Source organism: Fundulus heteroclitus, chromosome 15 (genome assembly GCF_011125445.2).
Source record: "Fundulus heteroclitus isolate FHET01 chromosome 15, MU-UCD_Fhet_4.1, whole genome shotgun sequence".
NCBI classification, from domain to species: Eukaryota; Metazoa; Chordata; class Actinopteri; order Cyprinodontiformes; family Fundulidae; genus Fundulus; species Fundulus heteroclitus.
The window spans coordinates 12922864-12947027 of record NC_046375.1 but is presented as its reverse complement, the minus strand read 5'-3'; the positions used below and the strand labels follow the sequence as shown (position 1 = coordinate 12947027).

General features: G+C 44.2%; 1 protein-coding gene across 1 annotated transcript in view; it reads left to right on the top strand.

Moving 5' to 3' along the window:
- The window catches only part of prox1a (prospero homeobox 1a), a 34211-nt gene extending 11220 nt beyond the window's left edge, over positions 1-22991 (top strand). The window contains exons 4-5 of the mRNA XM_012867363.3: positions 3484-3678; positions 18066-22991. Of these exons, the coding sequence (XP_012722817.2) occupies positions 3484-3678; positions 18066-18251 (381 nt within the window). The 3' untranslated portion in view covers positions 18252-22991. The remainder of the gene's footprint in view (positions 1-3483; positions 3679-18065) is intronic.
- The last annotated feature ends 1173 nt before the right edge of the window (positions 22992-24164 follow it).

The window sequence follows — 24164 nt, the reverse complement described above, 5'->3', positions numbered from 1 at the left end:
CAAAAATGTATTTATTTTATCTCCCTATATATATTTATATGGCAGTTTTTATTGTATATAAGGACCATACAAGATGCCAGAGTAAAGAATTGCTACAGGTTTGAAATGAAGGGTTTATAAGATTATATGCATCAAAACTATCACTGATTTTTATTCAGCTAAAAAAAATTATCAATGATCAACTTACATGGTGTGGGTTGACAAATTTATAGTTGGGAAATTGTGGGAATTTAGGTACGTTGGATGCATTGGAAGTCATTTAGGTTTGATCTGCTGATTCAGGGTTAACCGATGGGATATTGGTCGATTGATTGGTGCAGCTCTACTCGGCGGCTTTTACCAAACAGTAAAAGAATAAACAAGAAAACAAAATCGGATTTTTCAGCGTTCGATCTGTTGATTACGGAATCGCAGTCGATCAAGTGGCCAAGTGTTGGCCACTTGGTTGGCGCATTTCTACTCTGCCGTTTTTACCAACACGCTTCTGGTGTTTGGGCCAGTCATGTGCCGTGGTGCGGCGAACGTCAGGAGGGGTTTTGCATTTCTGTATGTCATTCCTTCCCTTTTCTTTTTTTTTTTGCTGATGGTGTGGCACGGTATGTGCGCCTCGACGGGGCCGGGGGGCTGGAAAGAAAAGCCAGCGGCTGGATTTTGAGTCACAGCAGCAGCAGCAGCAGTAACAAAAGCCTGCTTTCCAGGGCTGCTTTTTGTGTGCAGTCAGCCAATAGACAGCCCCAGATTATCTCCCACAATTCACTCCTGCGAAAACAGGAAATGTTGGAAAGCCCTGATGACTGTGAGGGGGCTTATATGACAGAGAGAGAGTGAGAGAAAGAGACAGAGAGGGAGGCCCATGCAGGCTTCTCTGTCTTTCTATCCTCCTCTCCGGTCGTTCTGGATGCAGCCGAGCGCTCTGAGGTCATCTGTGTGTTTTCTGCTCCGCTGTCGAGAAAGCGTCGGCTTTTCATCCAAACGCCTTTCAGCCAAAAAAAAAAAAAAAAAAAAAACACAGCAAAAAGGAAAACAGTGCACCAATTTCACCAAGCCCCGATAATGAGATGTGTGTACACCTGAGCACTTTCTGCAGGCAACTATAGTTTAGACGGAAGATACCTCTGCGTGTGTTTTTTTTTTTTTTTTGTCTATTTTAGACTTAAGCGTCAGCAGAACATATGCATGTGAGTGTGTGTGCGTGCCAATTTCTATCTTATGCTGTTAGCACTAAGCGCCGACCTTTCACAGGCTCTTGAGTGTGAGTGTGAGAAACACGCTTTCAATGTCTCTCTCTCTCTCTCTCTGCTCTGCCTCATTCCCAGGCACACACACACACACACACACACACACACACACACACACGCACGCACACTTGTATGCTCAGACACATTGTATCAGATCCAGCACACACACACACTTTGCTCACTGTGCGTCTCATGTCTGTGCTGGCTGACCCCTGCCAGCTCTGATTAAGGAGCTGCAGTGATGTGCTCCTTTGAACCGATTCCCTCCTTTTACAGCGAACACACCCATCCTTAGCTGGAATCAGGAGGGGGTCTCTGTGGCCCCCCAACAGCAACTTAATGAACCAAGACCACTGGAAGCTGTAAGAGGAACCTGCCAAAACGTAATCCCCGAGTGTAAGCGGTGCAGTTAGCGTGGCTGCAGTGCAATTTGGGTGTATTTACCAGCACTTACAGTTGCACCGGCCGCAATACATCTTCCCTCAAGCTGTCAGCGTAATCAAGTAATTTTTGTCCAAAGTGACAAATGTGTTAAGTCACTCTCCTGCAGTGACACCAAAGGGCTCCCCATGAGCGATGGGAACTTTCTCTGGCCGTAATCTCACTACGCGTTGCCCAGACCTGCACATGCCCAGACGCACGTAAACGCACACTTGCATGGAGCTACGGATTCAAATGCAATGATTGTCAACGGTGCGCACGGCACGCGAGGTTTTCTAGCGTCTCTGCACTGCGTCACGCTCCGACTGTTCGCCACGTCGAGAGCCGTGTGTTTTAAGAATAACGGCGCGCTGCCAACGTATTTGTAAGTGTCAGGAGTTTGTTTGTGTGGGGCTCAGATGTCATGACCCTGGCTTGCTGACTACTCACGTTCCGAGCCCCTTATCCTCTCCCCTCACCACCTGCAAACGCCGCCGCCGTTACCGCCACAAGCGGCACCCTATTGTCCGGCGGCGCTGACCTGTACCCATCCCATCCCACCCCCCGCTCTCTCTTTTCCCCATTTATGCTCACCCTGCACTTTAGGACCAGCCAGCATCCTAACCCTGCCCCCCCCTCCCCCCCCACCACCACCACCCACTCCTGCCAAACAAGCAGGCTTATTCTCCTCCGGTCCACCGTTATTTCATCTGCAGGGGTCATTCCAGAAAAGGCAACCTATTTATTTTTTTTTACGTTCCCTCCATTTACCAATTTCCCCTCACATCTTCACGAGCTTGGGTGTGTTGCGCTGTCGTCCCAGATCATGACAACTGTGTATGTCTGTGTTGTCGAACAATAGACAGAGTCTAATCTCCGTGTCAAAACCACTCTACCTCCCCAGCGAGCAGCGCGCTCGGCGTTTAGTAGCGTTTTGTCCCCCCCCCCCCTTTATTCCCGCCGCACAGACAGAGCAGAGAGGATGACGTTTGGAAAGTCGAAATTTCAATTGATTTCGCGAAGTTTGAAAAGTAAAATAATAAATTAAATAAAACTTCAGAGCCCATAATATCATTATTAGATTATTAGGTCTGGGTGTTTAGACAGAGGTTTCCTTGTGAGGTCAGAATGAAAAAGAGCCGGGACCAGCCGAGGCTCCTAATAGGTTTACTTCGCCCTATTGAATTCATCCGAGCGGCACGGATCAGATACCCACTGCCTCCTTGGCAGTGCTTATAGTCTCTGTCTTCTTATTTTTGCTCTTTTTTTTTTTTTCCTTCTTCTTCTTCATCTCCACGTGCGGGAGGTGCAGAGAGGGGAGGAGGATCAGAGTGTAATTGGTGAGCGGGGTTAAGTACATGTTTGAGCCCCCCTGCGGGCCAGGGCGCTTCAGATGATGACTTAATCGTTTTTCTGGTCAATTATGTGTTTGCGGTCTCACCCCCTCTCTTCCACCTCTCCCTCCACTCGCAGGGTTATGATGGGGGGCGGGGGGGGCGGGGGGGTCTGCTCCCAGCGGGGAAGACGAACCGCACACACACGCTCTCTCTGCCGTTTCTTCTTTTCTTCCCTCGCCAACCTCCTCGCTTTGCTGTCTTACTTAATATCTCTATTATCGTCCCTCACTCTGCAATCTGTGTTCTCTCTTCCGCTCCTCTTTTATCTCTCCCAGCTTCCTCCCACCTTACCTCACGCCTCGGCTACCTGACATAAAACAGGTTTCATTCAAACTCAAATCAAATAGCCGTTTGCATGAAGCACATTGGCACATTGGACTCGTCTTCTGCTGACCCCCTCCGTTCTCCCTCCGTCTCTCTTGTTCCAGTTCAACCGCTGCATCACCTCCCAGCTCATCAAGTGGTTCAGCAACTTCCGGGAGTTCTACTACATCCAGATGGAGAAGTTTGCCCGGCAGGCCATCAACGACGGCGTGACCGGTGCCGAGGAGCTGAGCGTCAGCCGGGACTGCGAGCTCTTCCGAGCCCTCAACATGCACTACAACAAGGCCAACGACTTTGAGGTAAATGTAGGCTGCAGCCAAAGGCTCCACAAGAGCAGGAGCTGCGACGGAAAGCTGAAATTTCACCAGATACTCAATGATGCGTATCTTGATATGTCCTTGCTGTGTCCCTTATGACTTTGTCTCTGTCATTTATGCTGAGTTCGAGTCATTTATACAACATCTGCAGCATTATTCGTACCCCTGAATGCTTGTCACATTACAAACACAGGCATCAATTTATTTTATTCGGGCTTTATCTGATACACCAACACAAAGTGGTGCATAATTGTGAGATGGTTTTCAAACATCAAGTGTGTTTAGTGTTTATCCTCAACCCCGTTTGCTCGTATACCCCTGAATAAAGTACAGTTCATCTAAATGCCGTCGCCTGATTAAAAAAGTTAAAGTCCACGTGTAATTTAATAAAAGGATAAATCCCATTTGCTAGAGAACAGATAGCATCGTGAAGGCCGAGGAACACAGCCGACACATAAGAGATTACAATGTGGAGAAGTTTGAACAAGTTACACAACAATATCCCAAACTTTGAACACCAAAGCACCGTTCAATCCACCATCTGACAGTGAAAACAGTATTGCACAACTGCAAACTTTCCAAGCCATGGCGGTCACCTAAACTGACAGGCTGGGCGAGGAGAACACTTAATCGGAGAAGCAATAACAAGGCCCTCTGTAACTTTGGAGGAGCTTCAGACTTTCACGGCTCAGGTGGAAGAATCCGTTTACAGAAGAATATTTACTTGTGACGTTTGTGGAAAAGTGAAAAGAAAATCATCCAAGGCTAAGCCCCCGTTTGTTGTTTCCCACAAGCCATAGGGGACACAGTAAAAATTAGGAAGAATGTGCTTTGTATGACACCAAAAATGACATTTTTGGTCTCATGTGACCAGCAAGGCAATAATGGGGAAGGGGGGTTGAAATACAAATGCACACCGCACTTTTCAGACTTTTTTGTGTTGTTTTCTTTCTCCTGGCAACCACTTTTGATTTTTTGTTGTTTGTCACATGCAAGCCCAATTACATACATTAAAATGTGTAGTTGTAATGTGATCAAGTTGCGGTAAAGACTGAATACTTTTGCAAGTCACTGTGCGATGCACTTTATATGTTAGAAAAATATATAGAACTACTCAAACACCTTTAGCTGGAAATATCTCAGCTACTAAAATGCAGATCCGTGTTCAGTCCAGTTCAAACGTGTTTCAGGAAGTTTCTTCCGATGAGGAAGAAGCGCACAAACACCTTGCTTATTTCACCTTTTTCTCCTCCAGCAGTTTCCTCTCGACAGTTATCCACTTACACTGCATCTCTGTTTGAGGGGGGTATTAATGTTTTGAAAAACGACATTCTACTTCCCTGTCCTCATTTGCCTACGAGCGTCAGTGTGACGACCCAATGCTTTCCGTTCATTGTCGTAAATTCCCGGCAGGTAGCTTCACCTTTAATGTGTTCTGTTTTTTCCTGCACTTCTCCTTTTGCCACCGTCTGTGTGTCTGTGTGTGTGTGGGTGTGTGAAATGTTTAAAGACGGACAGCGTTCCTCTCAATGTCAGCTGACAAAAGAGCTTTAAAGGGCTTATGTTAAGAAAGACCTGGAGTGAGATGGTTTTTTCGATGTGTGTGTGTGTTTTGTTGTTGCTGCATTTCCCGGTGTCCTGTTCACCTCGAAGGGTACAGCCGTCCCTTGGACCGGCCTGGCATGCTGGCAAAGCACTTCTCCGGTGTGTGTGTGTGTGTGTGTGTGTATGTGGGCGGGTGAGAGTGTGTATGTGTCACTTAGTGTGTGTGTGTATGGGTGTGTGTATGGGGGGGGGATCTCACTGTTATCAAGGTTAAGCGTCCTACTGTTTTAGCTAGAGGAAGGGGAAAGAAAGAGGGGGAGAGGGGGACGAGGGAGATGGATAGATAGGGGACGGAGGGTGAGAGCTCAGAGACAAAAGAGAGACCGATGAAGGGAGAAGGGGAAAAGGGGGGGAAAACCGATGGGGGCAAACGGAAGGAGAGAAGAGGGAAAAGAGATGACGTGCAGGAGCGAAGTGCCCTTGCGAGCAGTGGGAGTTTTGCAAGCTCTCACATTTAAAGGGCTTCACTTTCTTTCCCTGCGTTTCCTTCTGTCTCTCTCCATCATTATTTGTCCACTGGGGCTGCTCTGTGTGTGTGCACCCAAACACGCACAGACACACACACTCTCCCCCCCCACATCCATCTTCAAACCTCTTAAGGGAGGCTTTGAAAGACTCTGGCAGGCAGAAGCACTTGTATATATGAGGTCTCAATCAACAGAAAGCACATCAGGGCGAAGAAAGATTTCTGCTATTTAGCCAGGGCCCAATAAGGGCAGAAGTCAGCGGGAGTGATGTGAAAATAAATTAAAACGACAGCATATTAGACACTCTTACCTTTCGGTCTGACTATAATTAAACGCTTAAAGCATAAAGTAATGATTACCAAACCGTATGTCTTAGAAAATAGGAACAATACATGAATTATAAAGGGCAAACAAGTCATTACAGGGACTTGGCTCCATCCTAGTTGTTCTCTTTGAAGCCTGTTCCCCTAGTTAGGTTTAATTGGTTAGACATACAAAAATATTAATAATGAAGTTTATTAACGTCTAAATGCTGGTAAAATGTGGGCTAAATCAGTTTGGGTAAAGTTAGATGGGACCAAGGAGCTACAAAAGTCACATTTTCAACATATTTTGTTCTGGAGTGCGTAACGACAACAACTAGGTATGTTTAAATAACCGAAAAAATTGCCACTGACTTCTCAGTTCTCAAAGCATGATACGGTCACAGCGGCTCGGAAACATTGAGTTTCCATAATGTTTATACAAATGTTGATCGGGGATGTTTAATGCTAACTGCTTGGCTGTTAAAATAGCTGGACTTTAATGGAAAAGCAGAAGTTTTTATCGGTTCGCCTCAACACAACCAGCTCCAGAAAAAGGCAGCCTCCACATTTATCAGCCTGGTTAATATGTGTGAAACCTATTAAAATAAATGCACCTGTTATTGCAGTCGTAATCCAACGCTGAATGCGAAAAATTTAATTAAAGTGTTTTCTAAAAAAAAAAGATCAACGTCATTTAACATTTATTTTAGTAATCTGGTTCACCTGGGTAACACATGCAACATGACACTCGCTTTCCTGCTTCAAAATGGGAAAGATAAGAGAACAGACCTTTCATTTAAAGCAGATTTGTTGGTACGTGTAACCTTCGTTACACGTACCAACAAATGTGGAGGACACCAAATGTGTAAAGGCAGTCTATCTGTGGATGTAAATGAATTGTACAAAGCTGCACACTGAACCACAGAGTCAATGATCGATGGACACAATGTTACACAAATTAATTAAAGCATCTTTAAGGTGTAGGCCAGGATAGTTCATCCAAACGTAAAACATCATTCAACACACCTCTTAAAATACATTCGTTTTTTTTTTTTTTGTCCGTCGTTTATTACTCGCAGGAAATAAACTGTCATGACAACACTATCGTTTTTGCATGGGCTTTTAACTCATTGTTGACTTTCCGTCTCAGGGTGCGTGCAGCCATGTAAACCCGCAGAGCATGAAAACGTGAAATTTGGGTAGAAAACGTTGATCCTGCAGGAACAAAATGGTTGCGTCGGGGCGTTAAAGATGAACAAACTCCGCGGACGTGTCCACCTGTAGGGAGACAGTTAGCAGCGTTTCCGCTCAAACAGAGGAGACATCTTGTTCCCCCTTACTAATTTTCCTGCGATACCTTCAAACAAGTCTGTCATTCTTCGGCCGGGCACCAGGAAGTTACTGTTGAAACAGGCTTAAGGGGAACAGCTGATTTGCATACATAAATGTGAAAAATTTGCAAGAAGACAGGCAGGGTGGGAAAGAGTTGGCGAGGCCAGGTGAATAAGTCTTCTGTTGGCCGAGGAGCTGCCTCAGTTGGAGGAGGGTGGGAAGGTGTTTTGCATATTAAGGTTGTTTTTTTTTTTTTTGGAGCGCTGGGCAGGTGTCTGAGAGATACAGGAGCTGATTAGAGTTTAGCACAAGGAAAATTTGCCCAGCCATGCAAATTTCTAACCCCCCTGATGAACCGACCGCCTTGGTGAGCGCTAAGACTCTTTGTGGAAGTGTTTGTGTGTGGCTTTTCGAGAGTGTGTGCGTGTGTGTGTGTGTGTGTGGGTGTTGTTTATGTGTGTGTTTGCGAGTGCGTGGGTTGTGTGTGTGTTCTGAATGTTTGTGCGGGGAACGGTGTGGTTGCGTGTGCTACGCATGTGCGCGGACACACTCGTTATGTTTCTCCCGTCTTGTGTGTGTGTGTGTGTGTGTGTGTGAGTCATAGAGGTAATGTGGAGATGGAAATGTACTGCATGTGTATCAGGATGCCTCCGAGGCCCTTTTCCGTAGATCTCTCCCCTTTCTCCTCCTCCTCCTCCTCCTCCTCCTCCTGCTGCTGCTGCTCTTCTTCCTCCCCTACCTGCCTGCACCACCACTTGAAACAGGAGCCTACGCAGATTCAGCAAGCCAACACTCACACACACACACGCGGACACACCGAGTTCTCGCTTTTGCCAGACTCTGCATCATCAAAGTTGCGTCCACCTTGGTGGCGTCTTTGGAATGAATATGTCCTCTGTTTCTGTGATCGCAAAACACTCGCGCTCACACACACACACACACACACACACACACACACACACACACACACACACGTCCGTGGCCTTTCTTGTTTGATGCTAATCTGCTCTGTCACTGTGCTGGCCTAATACGCTCCCCGTCTCCCTCCCAGCTTCTCTTTTGTCGCGATTGTTCCCCCCCCCCCCCCCTTTTCATATCCCTCCTCTCTTCCTTCTGTTGCCTCCCTCCTTTCATCCTCTTTTTTTTTTCTTTGCATGTCTTCTGTAATTCCCTCCCTCACTTTTCTCCCCTCCATTAGGAAGTTTTAATGGCATAATTGTCACATTCCTTCTGGCACAATGAACACCAGCAGTAATTAAAGCGCTTGCCGTTAATTACCTAGACCCCGGCTCTACTTTCCTCTTTTCTCAGTGACCCCCTCTCTTCCTCCCCGATCCTCTCTCTTCTTCTCTTTCTTCTTCGCTTCTCATTCACCCCGTCAGTTGTCATCAAAGTCCTCCGACAGCACGCCCGGCCTCCCAAAGCCTTGACTTTGAGCGAGCGGTGCTTTCATGTGAGGACTCAAGTGAAAAATCTCGCTTAGTGTCCTTTTCTTTGCCGTCCTTGTCTTTGAACCCCCCGTCAACTCAGCGACAACAGACACATTGCCTTTCATAAAACAGGAATGTGTGTGACCTGGTAATGGGTTAGAGACACAGAAGAGAGGTGAGGTCTCTTTATGATGTCTCTGGGAAACTCTCAGATTTCCATAAGACAGACCAGGCCAAGTTTTCTCTGTCAGCTGCTGCTCCTCCCACAGCGGACACACACACACACACACACACACACACACACACACACACACACACACACAAATCTTGCCGTTTAAAGAGGAAGTCCATATGATCTCTAGGCGAGAGGGAGGCACCGTGACAAGTGGTAAAAAGTCTTCTTCTGCGCACTGGGATCATGTGTCTTCTCTTATCAGCTGTTCTTTCTCCTGCTGCAAAGGACGTCTCACTCCTTTTGTCTCACGTTGTCTTTTGTCCATTCCGGCCGTCTGTCATGTTTGAAATCTAGCTTCGCTGGCGATTTACGGGCTTCCTGCATATTTTTACATGGAGAATTTCTAGACTTCTGTAGGTTCAGGTTTTCAGAGCTCTCTGCCTTTTATTGTCATCTTTAGCCTAAGTGTGAGAATGGGGTGGAAAAAAAGGACGGAAGGACAGAAGGAAGAAGGGAAGGATGGAAGGGAGGCAGGTCAAGAGGGAAAAAAGAAGGACAAGAAAGGAAAGGAAGTGGATACAAGGAAGGGTACAGAGAAGGATGGAAAGGTGGAAGAAAGGGAAGTGTCACACAAGGAGGGAAAGAAAGAAGGAACAAAATTAGGTAGGGCACAAGGAAAGAACGAAGGACGGGAGATGGGACAAGGTAGGGAAGCATGAAGGACAGGATGACTCTTATTTTTTTTACTTTATTATTATCCAAACCTTAAAGATACTGAAGTCAAATCCAGACTGCAAAGGAAGCCTTAATAAAAACCTGGGGGGAAAAAATAAAGGAAGCCCAGCATCACTCCCTCTGTCCTGTGTCCCTTTCCTTCTTCCTACTTTTCCTCCCTCCTTCCTCTTGCTCTTCGTGTCTCTCCAACTCTCAAGCATTTCCCAGAGCCGCCGAGAGCCGAGAGCAGATGCTGTCTGTCCAACCGCCTTGCCCCATAGCATTGTGTGCTTCACCTCTCCTTCCCCCTTCTTTCCCCTTGTTCCTCCTCTTCACGTCTCTCTCGGGGCTCCATTTGTTCTCCACCCAGAGAAGCTAATGTCTGTTTTCTCCTCCTCCTCCTCCTTCTCCTGCTGTTCCACTTGTTCATTCCTGGTCTTTTTTTTTTTTGTTTTGTTTTGTTTTGTCTGTCTTCTTACCACATAAACCGTAGCATGTGTGTGATCGTGTGTTTTGGAGGATGTCTTTGACCGGGGTTTGACCTCAGGGGGGTTTGAGGTGATAATGGTCACTGGCGTTTCGCTCTGATGCGGAAGAAAAAGACGCAGACACGAACATCTTGAAAGATACATAAGTACCTACAAACGCGCTCTCGCACACAGGTGCGGCTCCTCCACCGAACGGCTTTAGGGTTCTCTTTGAAGAGCGATTGAAGACAAAAAGGTAGAAGAAAGAAGTAGAAAGATGAAAAAAAAAAAAGCTGGCGGTATAGATTTAGGTTCAGACCTGCCAAAAATACAAGCAAATACGGCATGATTTGCCAGTGGGTTTATTTCTACTGCAAACTTGCGCACATCGCCTCTCACCTTCTTCTGCCTCCTCATAACTACAGTCTCGCTCATTTTTTTTTTTTTTCCTCCCATTTAGACCTAATTTAAGCAGAACATGCATTAACAATTCATGCATTTCTGCAGAAATTACAAGTAGTTTGAGGATTAACACAACGCATGTAAGCTGGGTTCCTACATGTTCCTCTTCTAAAGTCTGCAAAGCCTGAAATTTGTTAATTAAAATATTTAGGTACACAAAGAGGTTTTAGAAGGTAAGGCAGAGATGATGAGCTGGAGGGGGAAATATCTTATATTTTATTCTAAACCTCAGAATAAAAAGTCAAAAGAGTCATTGCAGATTTTGATATAGACAGTATGGCTAATCTACCATGGCGGCATTATGTAAACGGGTCCCCTTAGAGTCCAAAAGTGAAGAAAAGGTTAGAAAAAAAAATTGGTCAGTTGTAATCTGAACAATTTCTTTATGTTGAAATTTTCCCTATTCAGGATTAGATTAAAGGGATATTTGACAATTACTAAGCAATTTGGATTCCAGTTTTCACATTTCTTGTTTAAAGTCTCAAACATTTGAACTGGTCAATCCTGAGCAAGATCATTCAGAGATTTTCAGACTTATGAAACCCAGTCAAGATTCCTGATTATAATAAAAGTTGTGATTAAATCTCCTTAAAGATCAGTCGACTTTGGTCTGAATTGACTTATCAGACTGATAAACGCAGATCCAGTACTTTACGTCACAAATCCACCATCGTCTTGTTGTGCCTGGTGCTAATACACTCAGCACAGAAAATCAATAGAGGAAAGTCATCATAAAAACAGCCACAGTTCAAAGTCCCCCATTGCCCTTTTTGGTACAGGTCTAAACGAAGTTGCAGGTTTAAAATACTTGTCTGTCTGCGCTTAAAACATAAACTTTAAACTCAGCTTTCACCGTGTCTTCTGGTCTTTAAATAGTCCTTTAGAAAGACAGGCTACAACTTTAGAGATCTGACAAACTGGATTCTTAGGTTTCACAGAAAATATCCAAGATTTTCTGATGTCATTTTTGTCTTTTCTCGGTGAAAAGAAAGAAAAAATACTTTGGTTCTCAGCTCTTTGCTGATATATCCCCCCAGTTTAATGTATATCCTGACAGTTCTCTCTTTTTTTTTTTTTTTCATTGGGAGCTGTTTGTGCACATGATCAAACGTGATTAAATGGCCAGAGGGGTGTGCCTAGCACCCGGGGCAAGATGAGTACTACAGAGGCACTTAAACATTAAGACTTATGTGATTCTTTCAATCCTTGTCCTCACCTGCTTTTACGCGCAAACGTCTCATCTCACGGCGCTGGAGTTTTTCAGCCCACCCTCTCCTCGTCCTGCGTCCGTCTTCCCCTCCTCCTTCTGTCCCTGGTCACCTTGTGTGGGGCAGCTTGCTCTCTGTGGCACAGCTGCTGATTATGTCATTATTTCTGGACCATTTTGGTCTCCGTCCGTGAGTGTGTCAGACTAATGAAGCGTGGCAAAGGGACGCATGCCAAAATGACCAGGGCGTGCATCAGAGCTGCAGATGTGTCAAGGCACCCCCCCCCCCTCCCCACACACACACACAAACCTATGCCCCTTGTTTCTCTCCCTGCTGGTGCCAAACTCAGTTTCCTTCAATCCAATCTGCAGTTTATTATTTTTCCTTTCTTCCCCTGCCATATTCATCCCTCGTTTGCCCTCGCGATCTGTCTGCCTCCCTCCCTCCATCCATCCATCCATCTTCCAACCTCTCGCCTGCAGTCCAGCACCTTACCTCCCATCTTTTGTTGTATGCAAACCCACCCACCCTTCTTCCTCCTCCTCTCTCCCCCTGTTCTCCTCCTCTCCAGATGTCCTGTTCCTATCTTCCAGACTCCCTCGCTCCTTTCTTTCCCCGCTGCCTCCTGCGCTCTCGGTCTCTCAAAGCTCGGTTGACTTCCTGACCTCAGAGGCCCAGCACCCGGTGACCCCCGTCTCCCCGCCATCATTTAGATTGTTTTCACTCAGCTGGGGGACACCATATAATAGCAGGCAATTGATTTCTGAGTCTCGCAACAAAGATCAAATCCGTAATTTCTGATTTTTTTTTTCTTTTCGTCTTTGTAGAGTTCTGTACTCTCCCTTCCAAAAGTGGTTTTACTTCTTGAACTTTTTAACGTGTTTTCATGATACAACCGCAATCATCTTTAGTTGGTATTTTTTTGGTATTTTGTTTGTTACATCGACCCAAGCATAAAGTATTTGTGGTGTGGAAGAAAAGGGATAGGTCTAGTCAAGGTCCAGAATCGTCCCGATTGAGTATCTTTGACAAGTTGTCCACCCTATCTAATCAGACTTCATATGTTGCAAAGAAGAATGGACAACAACTTCAGTTTCCATAAGTACAAAACTGACAGATACACAACCCGAAAGACACGGGGCTGCAACTGCAGTAAAAGTGGGCTCTACATAAGCTACGTTTACATGGACAAAAGTAATCGGAATAAAGGGCCGACTGGAATAAAAATGTCTCATGTAAACACACCAATCGGAATATTATGATCGGATGAAGCTCAATCGGAATGAAATTGTGCTCCCAATGAGAGGGAGGTTTATACCCATTTATAATCCGATCAACGTGCATGTGAATGTTTGTCAGGTTCAAGTTACTCCAAATGTGGCAAACCGACCTGAGTGCGCATGTGCGCCCGAAAAAACGTGACGTATTTTCGCGTTGGCGAGTGGCGGAAGTACGTCGAGAAGCAAAACCGTTGGGGCTCCTGATACAACCTTTACGTCTGAATTAGACCATCGTACAAGTCCATACTGGGCACTCAGAAGACAAACAAACAATGATTTTTTTATTACTTTTTGTTGTTTAGCAAAGACGGAAGTTCTTCTTATGTGTTTTTTTAGGCGAATTTGATAACTGTGCATGTCAGTGTGGTTCTATTCTGGTTAAAGCCAGGTGCATATACAAGCACATTATGATCGGATCAATTGATTGTGTGCTCATATAAACGGTGCAATCCGGTTATTTAATCTCAATACATTTTAATCCGATCGTGAAATTTTGTGCATATAAACATAGCTGTAGTTTTGACTAGCGAATTTGTGCTGGTCCACTGTGGAAAATCCCAATAAAATAGATTGAACTTTGCGATTGTTACATCACCTTCAGTTTCTTTAACCCAGGGCTAAAGCAGAAAACAAAATGGATGCCAAAGAGAAAGCAAATACATTTTTCAATGTGTCCAAGTGTAGAGGTCCAGGCGCAAAGGAGAACAACTCCAGTGTCTTTGACCCTGTCCTGTCCTTGACTCCCCAGTGGGGGTGCACCTTGAGAAGACCACCATGTGATGTTAATGCTTCTACACACATAAACATGCCAAGCAGTCCTGTAGATACAGACCCATATACATGTATATACACGACGGCAGCCCCTCAAGGCTCTGGGCTCTCAAGGCTATCAGTGGAGTGAGGGTGGCTGATGTTTGCTCAGCTTTGAGGCCCTTTTTCCGTCCCAACAGTCTCCAAAGCACAGGCCTCGCAAGAGATAGGACTAAGGAGCTGAAATGTATCGTGGCAACACAGAAGGCAGTGAAGAAGACGAACGTAAATCAGTTTCGAACGATTTCATCCGAGGAACCGTTCTTGCGTGCCACTTGCTTCGCTTTTGTGTTCGTTTTGACTCTTCAGCCATGGCACAGTCTTATCAGTGCTAAGGGGGGGGCAGGGGACAAGCATGGTGAGGAGTAGCAAGAGAGGGGACATGGGTTGTGTTTGCTTAAAGTGACAGTGTGGGCCAAGGGCTTATCAAGGCCTTTGTAGATTATTGATCGGAGCAGATACGTGAGGTACATGGGCCTGTACGTACCAGAGTGTGTTTAAGGTTCGGAAAACTCTGGCTTGACTCAAAAAAAAGATGCAGAAGTCATGTTGAAGTGTGCGAACTTTTGTATCGTCTTGCAACACGTAAACCTTGAACGCCAACATTCAAACGCTTCCCTCCCAGGCAGATGCAAACACAGGGTATGGAAACACGGGGGGGGGGGGGGGGGGGGAGTGCTGGTATTCCCAGGCTTGGTTGGAGTTAGGAATTAACCTGGCTGTAGCAGAGGGGCTTATGTTGTGTCCCTGCATTTCATCCTTCAAGGCAACAGCTTGCTAGCATACACACTCACTTGTGCGATCACACACGCACACACACACACACACAGCCTTATCTTCCAGGGTCTTGTCTTGTTTGGCTAACACTGTGCAAATAGAAGGTGCAATACATCTCCTGACAGTTCCCAAAAGCAAAGGGGAGAAACACGCTGGTCAAACAAACAGCCAACCCTGAGTCACCGAGAGAGAAGAGATTTCTCAGGCTTTAATGAAACCCAGACACACGCACGCGCACACACACACTCACAGACACACACACATATATATATCTACACTTGGTGTGTAACAGTAGCCTGAATTTGAAGGCTTTGGGGCCTCTGGCTACCTTTTTAAACGTTTGTCTAAGCAGTCTTAAGACGTGAGCCGCTGCTGCTGGAGTGAATAGCTCCCAGCAAGCCATCCACAGGCTCCCTTTGTCCTCTGTCATATTTTATTATCTCATCAAAAAGCAGGAAATCCGATTCCCTCTCTCTGAAAAAGAGCTTATCCTTCTGTCTCAAAGCAACCTGTCACGAGAGGGAGCGACGGAGAGAATGGGGGAGAGTTGTCGGGCCGAGGGGGAGACAGTGTAAAGGAGTGATTAACTGCCTCATTGCTATCAGACCCCTTTTCTTTTTTCTGTCTTGCTTTGGTCCATTCCTCTTGATTGGTATTTATCCAACACAGAGCACAATGCAAGGGGTTAGGGAGGCAGAGATTTATCGCCTTTGCAGATTCTTTCGTCCTTGTCTTCCTTTTTTCATATAAACTTACACGGTAACTATATTCTTTGAAGGGAGCTGTTTTTTTTAACGTCCTGCCACTTGTGTCCTTTTGTGGTTTTTTTTGCCCCAAATATTTGGTCCAGATTCATGAAGATAATGAGGCTACTAGACATTATTTTAATTTTGTGTTAGAATGGACAAGGCCTCAGTCACCTTGGTTGCCTTTTCCAGACGCTGCTGCAAACCCCTCAAAAACTCTCCGTCCTTTATCGCCTCCCCTCCTCGTGCATCTGTGTTTTAATTTTGGGCTCTGCTGAGAAGTTGTTAAAAAGCCCTATGAAATATGTATGAAGGATTGTGAGCCACGCGATTGGCCCCATTTACCGGACAGCAGAGCAAATGAACAGCCACACTGGATAATCCCCCACAATGCCTGTGGAACAAAGGCCCAACAGCTGACCCTGGAGAGAAAGATGGAGATGTGGGTGGGGGGTAGGAGGGGGGGTGGTGGGGCAAGAGGGTGGGTGCAAACAGTTAAGGCTCACTGGTGGTCAGGGGGGCAGTTCGCTCATAGACGCCTCACATGTAGTGGCAAAACAAAAGCTTGTGGGACAGGAATAACTCCCTCTGTTCTGTTGTTCCACACTCTCTCCTTAGACTCTTCTCAGCCCCTCCTTCCCTCGCCATCTCTCCCTCCCTCCCTCCCCCCTCGCGCAGTCAAGAGGATCTGAAATACCAATACCCTTTTCTCCTTGACATTGCTTTCTCCTTGCAGTCAGCATTTTGCTGTCCTTTTATAGTCAAAACGTCAGGAGAAATTCCATGCAGGAATATTCTTAGTAATGCAGCACTGCCTGCATCCGACGGCCCAGGCGCGCTGCGCGCTCCTTTGGCCAGTCAGCGGAGTCCTCGGGGGGAACAGCGCTGCGCAGGCGGTCGCACAAACTTGTCGGCATTAACTTACCCTCGCGCCAGGGTTATTGTTGCCAGCGTTTCAGAGGCAACAAACAGCCCAAAACAATGAATTATATCCTCTTCCACTCCTCTGGACGGTGGGGATGCAATATTTGGGGAATTGGGTTAGAGCGTCCAAGCTCCTTATTCATGACTCACCTTTTCACTTCCACATGAAAACGTACACACCGCACGCCATTCATCACCCCCAGAATGGGTGGGTGGGCCGTCCCATGTGAGCCTAAGAGTGTGAATAAAAGGCTGCATGTGTGTGTTCATCGTGTGTGTCCGCTAACCTTGCTGTGTCCTGACACTCCTGATGAGTATCTGCAGGACACAGGGAGAGGGGCGCGCACTGTCAGGCGTTTAAGCAAGCTGCCGCTGTATCTATATAAGTGTGAGTGTGTGTGTGTGTGTGTGTGTGTGTGTGGGGGGGGGGGGGGGGGTAATATATGTCTGTGTGTGTGTATCAAGAGAGGCGGGCAGGGAGACAGTCAGCACTATCCAAGCAGGTGACCCCTGAAGGCTGCATCGCCCTGAGCTCTAAGTCGAGGAAAGAGCCAAATACACCAGGGTAGCTAAAGTGTGTGTGTCACCATACAGGATGTGTCATCTCCTTGGCACAAGGAGGTGTGCTCGCTGGTGTGTGTGCTCACGCCTGCACTCAAGTGTTTGTGTGCGTGTGTGTGTGTGTGACAGAGTGTTGGCTTGGGGGAAGGTGTCACAGATCTTTGCCAGACTAATCATCTCCGCGGTGTCGGTGAGCGCTGCTGTCAGGGACACTAAAGAGGCAGCGTGTCTCCCCGTTCCCAGAGCATTTAGTACTTCCTCTTTCGCCAGCACCTCTCTGTCGCTCCTCAAGCCGGCCCCACTTCTCTCAGTCACAGATTTGCGGCGAGCGCCATAAAAATGTCACATGTGCCACGTTTGCTGCGGAGGAGGAGGCGGGGAGAGACAGGCGTGATGAACCTGAGAATACAAAAAGAAGTTACTTTTTTTCTCAGGCTGCCACCTCGATCGCGTTTTAAGGAAGTACACAAAGGAGATTTATGGTTTTACACCCACAGTGAAGATATCGACACACTCTACACCTGAGAAAGCTGTTCCATGTACACTGGCCTGAACTTGTTTTGCCACAGAACAATCAGAAACCTCGGTGTCCGCAAACCCGATCTTTACGGAAGAGCGGTAAGAAGAAAGTTACATGAAGCACTGTTTAAAGGTTGCAACAAACCATGTGGCAAACTTGCAAAAGAAGGTGGCCAGGCCAGAATGGACTGAAACTGAACTTTATGGCCTGTAACCAGCAAAAACTAACACTGAGCATCGAATGGTGGTGGCAGTGTCGTACATTGAGAATCCTGTTCTTTAGCATTGATAGCGAAGTTGTTTGACATTGATTGTAAGGTAGATCTAGCTAAATGCAAGGCAATCTGGAAGCAAACCAGTTAGAGATTGTAACGATTGTAAACGGTTAGATCAGAGCATCTTCATGTGTTAGAGTGACCTAGTCAAAGTCCAGCTCTAAACCAGTTAAAAACTGTGGCAAATGTACTTATAAGTCGAGACTTTCCAGAAACCACCGTGTCGTGCAGCACAGCTGACATGGTCACTTTCCCTGTAAAATCACACAAAACTTAAAAACAAACGTTTTCTTCTTCTCTTTGTCCCTGAAGGTCCCCGATCGCTTCCTGGAGGTGGCTGAAATTACACTGCGGGAGTTCTTCAACGCCATCGTGGCCGGCAAAGACGTGGACCCATCCTGGAAGAAGGCCATCTACAAGGTCATCTGCAAACTGGACAGCGAGGTCCCTGAGATCTTCAAGTCCCCAAATTGTCTTCAGGAGCTTCTACACGAGTAAAATTCCTCCTACACCTCCGCCTCCGCTCATCTCTTTGCGCTTCTTTTTTTTTTTTTCTGTCGTCTCTGATTTATTTGAATTTGAAAACAATTTCCCCTTAGTTTTTTTATTTGCAACTAATCATTTGATTTTCTGTTCTTTAATTATTATTTTTGAATGTGTAAAGGTTCTGGAGTAGCATTCCCGATCTAAAGCCTCTGCGGCACTTCCTAAAAGATCTAGCTATTGTGTTGTTGTTCATACATTATTATGATTATTATGTTTTGTTTTTCTAACATTCTGAAGTGAACAGACATTTATTATTGGTTGTTTTTTTTGGACTTTGTGAGCCCTTACCTATTTGGCTTGTTTTATGAACAATACTACCTGAGTGTGCGGAGAGACTTTCCATTTGCACCACTATAAATACAGGCAGGGTTTACTCAGAAACTGTACCCCTCCAGTTCTAGGGGCATCCTGATAAACTTTCCCCTGCTTCACGCAAAGCGGGCGCCCAATAGACTCTGCTTTATAAGATGTCCCTAAGAAGACACACACATGCACACAAAATCGAGGCCTAGAGAGGTTATTGACTGGACTAAAACTGGACTTGTGTTACTGGTCAACACTGGTCTGCAGAACTTGGGCTGGTCTTAAGAGGCTTACAACTTTTTGAAGTGTATTTTCCCTTAAAGGCAGGGCATTGTGTTTATTGGGTGTATAATATTATTTTGATTAATATTCTTATTGTTGTTTATGATTATTTGTCATTTCTGCTTGCTGAAGATTGGCACTTCAAGATTTGTTTGTCCCTTGATGCCGTTGCAGAAGGAAAAATAAATTATTACTATTAATATTATTCCAAGCGCTTTTAGATTCCTAAATATTTTTTTTCCCCCATCCTTTTCTTTGCTCAAGTTTCTTAATGAGGGCCACCGTGTCAGGTTTTCTATTTGCTTTTGGTATAAAACTTCACCAATTAGTAAAACTTTGACACAGGGTATAAAACCGTTTGCAGTCACACTCAGTTCACAGAGAAATATAGAAGAGTACTGAAATACAAAGTAAAGAAATTACTTCTGTTCATAATCATTGTTAAAGCAGCAACGTTTCTGAAGGTGCTCCACCTCAAAGTGCACAACTGCTCATATATCTTCAAACTATTTCCTCTAATTGTCTGTCAACTCATATATTCCAACTCTTTTCACTAACCATCTTTAATGGATGAAGGCAGCGTGTTTACTACTTGGGCTATTATTCTGATAAGCCTATATGAAGTAAAATACTTTTATGCTAAAGTTACTTTATTTGCAGATGATACTTGAATATTTCAGGATAATGTAGAGATTTGAAACTAAGGTTGAAACAATCACACACACAAACACACACACACTAAACAAGCATAACCCTATGACCAACTGTCTAAACGTGTATACAGTGAAGCCCAAAATGGTTCACACTCCTGCCAAATTTATGTTTGAAACTGTCTTTTAATTTAATCAACATGTTTCCTCCGACATGGAGTAATATTAACCATGTAGATTGAGTCCCAGCTTGAACTTGATAGATAATCTGAAAAAGGAGCCAAAATTAGGGCGATGATAAAGAAGCCTTCCTCTTTCTAAGACGTTAATCACTACCAAATATCAAAATACTAGTAATGATGTCTCTGCTTATTTATTAACTATGTTGTTTTTAAAATTGGTACTCCTTTTAGCTTTTTCTATTATCTTTTGAGAGATAATTGTCTCCTTACTTAGTATAAACAAACCTCTTGGTTGAATGACAATACAATTAAACCTAAAAACTGCCATGGGTGTGTATGATTTTGGGCTTAACTTTATATATTCCCACACAACCAAGTTCCAACAGGCTTAAACAGAGTCATTCATTATTTCTGACACACATGGGGCGGTGGCATCTTTCTTCCATGTTCACCTGCCTGCGAGTGATCCAGCTCTCTCCTACAAAGCAACAGTCTGAGGTCGGAGGTGAGCACTCACCCCGAGGGTAGATGGAGAAGTTCTCAGCTCAACAAAGATCAGGGACAAAGGAGCAGAGCGTCGAATGGCACACACCTGGAGCTCTCCGCTCTGCCCCACCGTCTCCAAGCGGCTACGTTTTTTTAGACCCAAAGTGTAATTTTATTGAAAGCCACAGTGCCCAGATTGCTTAAACGGTGTTCCTCAGAATTTCACTTGTGATTATGAACCCAGATTGTTTTCCTCTTTAATTGCACATATTTCTTTTTTGTTTTGCAATTTTTATGTGTGTGTGTCTGTGGGCTTTCATCCACCCTCTCTCAGGCTGAATAAAATCGAAGGAAAATTTTGACTTGAATATTTTGAGAAGTGCGTGCGAGCTGGCTTCCTGAACTCACCTTGGAGTCATTATCTTATAGGATATCTTTGTGTTTCACAAAAGATCAAAAGGACCAGGTTGCTTGACCTGCTGACTCGTCTAAGCGAGACAAAGCACCTGACAAAAGGCAGCAGCAAAAGACTTAGAGCTACTCCCTTCATTATGTCCCCCCCCCCCCCCTCCTTCTCCTCCCTGGACAGTGTTTCTTCTTAAGATTGGGAGCCCTGAGAAAGCGACCCGGACACTTTTCGCACTGAAGGATGCCTGAGTTTCAAAGCACCAGCCAAGGGCTCTAAAGCGCCACAAACAAAAGGGAGAAAGGAAAGAACACTTTTATCTGATGCACAGATTATTATCGCTCTCCACCCCGCCCCTTTCTGTAACTCCACCCTGATGTAATATACTTTCTGCGCCTAAAAAAGTGTGGAGAGAAAAAAATATTTTGTCAAGTTTTCCTATTCAATTGTCATTTGATACTCATGATAAAATATTCAAACACAATTATTGCAGTTTCTGGTAATTTATGGAAATATATTAAGTTTTTGAAGGCTCTTTCGGAGAAAAAAAGTTTCATAAAGCAGCCGCTGAGGGCAATTTAGGCGACGATTCTCAAATTTGAAATTTTTAGATTAGGAGGAATAGCTGTAGGTTCTTACAGATGTTTTTTGGGCCAGATTTCCTTTCACGTTTCTTTACCTTTGTTGTGTTGTGTTAAATTGCTATCTTATTGATGAAAACAGACATTTTAAAATGCTTTTCAAGAGTATGAACTATTGTTGTGGCAGATGTAAATATGTCAGGATGAAACAAAAAATAGCTGTACAGATTTTTTTTCTCTCCCCCCCCATGAGCACTGAGAGCGCTTGAGAGGAGTGAGTGATTAAAGGAATGAGGTGTGTGTGTGTGTGTGGAGGGGAGGGGAGGTAAATCTCCCCACAAAAAAACAGCCGGCCCCCTTGAGTCCCCCACCCACGCACTCCCCTGCCAGGTCTTTAACGGTAGTCCATCTCCCATCTCCTGTCGGCAGTACCCCTTGAAGTTGCACCAGCGTCGGTTTTTCTTTCACTGAGCGGTGGGGCTGTGATGGACACAGGTGGTCACCAACTTAGGCTGAATCCAGGAAGTAGACAGGACCCTGCTGTCAGACGTGCCGTGGAAAGGGAATGTGTACATATATATACGCTTTGATAAAAGAGAGTGGAGACAGAAGTAGAAATCATTTATGCTCTTTTTTTTATTATTATTATTATTTGGTAAAAGTTTTTTTTTTTTTTTTTTTTTTTTCTGTGTGCTTATCCGTGCGTCTTGCTTGCGTACGTGTGCTGTATACAAGTGTTTGCGTCTGTGTGTGAGAGAAAAGACCGACTATGAGAACCTGTGAACCACCGAGTGACACAATTCTCAACACTGTGTTCCCTCCCCCACCCTGGGAGGACCATCCTGACATGTAAATGATTCTCATTAAGCATTGGGAACATGTGTTTGTGCGTGTGTGTGTGCCTGTGTGTGTGTGTGTGTGTGTGTGTGTCTTGTGATAATTTCCTCTGATCTGTTTTCTGACCTGTTTGAAAGGATTTTGTTTTGATGCTTTCAGTGGTAAATCCTTTTAAAAAAAATATTATTACTATTATTATTATTATTATTACTACTACACTGCTCCTCTTTTATTGTAAATATTAATGATGTGGACTTACAGTGATAAATACTGCCTTTGTATAACTTAGCAATATGTTTATGTAAATAGTGTTTTGTTCATGCTTTTTCTATGACATTATTAGCGCAGCAAACGCAACTGGGACAGCCATGTTTTTATACAGTCTAAATAACTACACAGCTTGTAAAATAAAACTCATAACATGGCTGCTGTGTTTCTCTCTCTGTTACTGGTGTCTATTTGTCTTTGCGGATTTTGTGTAATTTATTGGTTTAATTTATCCTAATTTATTTCATGTTAATTTTTACTGTTGTTTTCCCAACAAGCGGGAAGCTGTTCTGCATTCAAACGGGCAGAAACAGTTTGAAAGATTTCAGCCTTTTTCTATCTAAAAGTCAATTTAAAAAAAAAAAAAAAATGTAATAATTGACAGAGATGCTGAACGAAGATCAGGCAGCTAAATGGAACTGGACGGATAAAGGGTTTGACTGGGCAGAGGGTCGAGTTAGAAAGCTTGAAACTAGTTTTAAGAATTTCTTCTGCTTTTTTCTCTTGAGATGTTTTGTTTTATTTTATTTTTTTCCTGTGTTGCTTTGGCCCGCCCCGACAAAAAGAACCAGTAGTCAAATTGCCTTTTGTGCCTTCACCCTCTATGAACTGAATGTACGTGCAGTATATATGCAAGCTTGTGCTAAATGAAGAAAAACAATTAATAAAAATAAAAAATTGAGAGTGGAAAATGTCAACTGCATGTGGTTTGTTTGTTTATTATTTATTAAAGTGTCTGCATGGTTGTGACGAGTGGGAGGTTGTCACTGAAAATAAATTCTTAATTTGAATAATTACGCAATATTTTACACTAGGGGTTCACTGTCGTCCTGTTCATAGCGCTGTATCTTATTTTAGATAAAAATCAGAGATCCAGAACAAGTGGTTGTGAATAAATCCCTTTTGTTGCCTTTGCTCATTACCTACAAGCACAAGAAGAAGCATGTCTGCAGCTGTTTGCTTGTGGACCTGCTCTAATTTAAACTAAGAATAAAATGAATAGATAAACTTGATCAAATGAATAATGATGTCAAATAAAGCATTTCTTACACAGAACAATAAACTCAATTAACAAAAGTAAGCGCAACAAGTCACTGTCACACCAAAACAATTTGGGTAAAGCTTACAGAATACAGAGAAACCTGCTGTGAAACATTACCTGCTTCAACCTACAACCTAATGAAATTTGTTGAGGGGTTTTTTGTTTTGAATTGGCAGAATTCCTCAATATACAAAGTTAAAGAATCCCCATTTATTAGGATTAGCTTTATGGTTTTGTGAAGTTCCAAAAACCTTACATATCAGTTATCTAAAAGTAACATTGTTATGAAAAACTAGCACGTATTACATATGAAAGTAAAGAAACCTGTTGGAAAGGAGATCTACATTTGAAGTTCCCATTGTACAATAATACAGCAAATATGCTTATTTACAGGATACTCTGTTTCATGTTATTATTATTATTATTATCATATCATTATTATTATTATTATTTGGCAGCAGTCAACGTTTTGTCAGCTGGTGTATCTGGAGTCCTCTTTGCTCAAGTATGAGGTTAACTGTTTTTTTTTTTTTTTTAAAAAACCTGCTAAAAACCCTTCACCTACACACAAGACTTTGTCATTAATTTCTAAAGAACGCTCTGGTTCTGCCACAGCCTATTTTCTAAATGTTTGCTTTACTCTTCTGGAGATCCTCGCAGAGGGAAATCTACGCTGAGGTTCTACACTAAAGGTTCGCCCTCTCTCTATGACAATCAGTCTGCATGTCTCTCTGTTCGGATGAGAACTTGTTGATAATAACGCGTTTTTCTGAAGGGTTCCATTTAATCTAATGAGCATAAAACCAAGCAAGTAGTTTTCTTGTTTCAT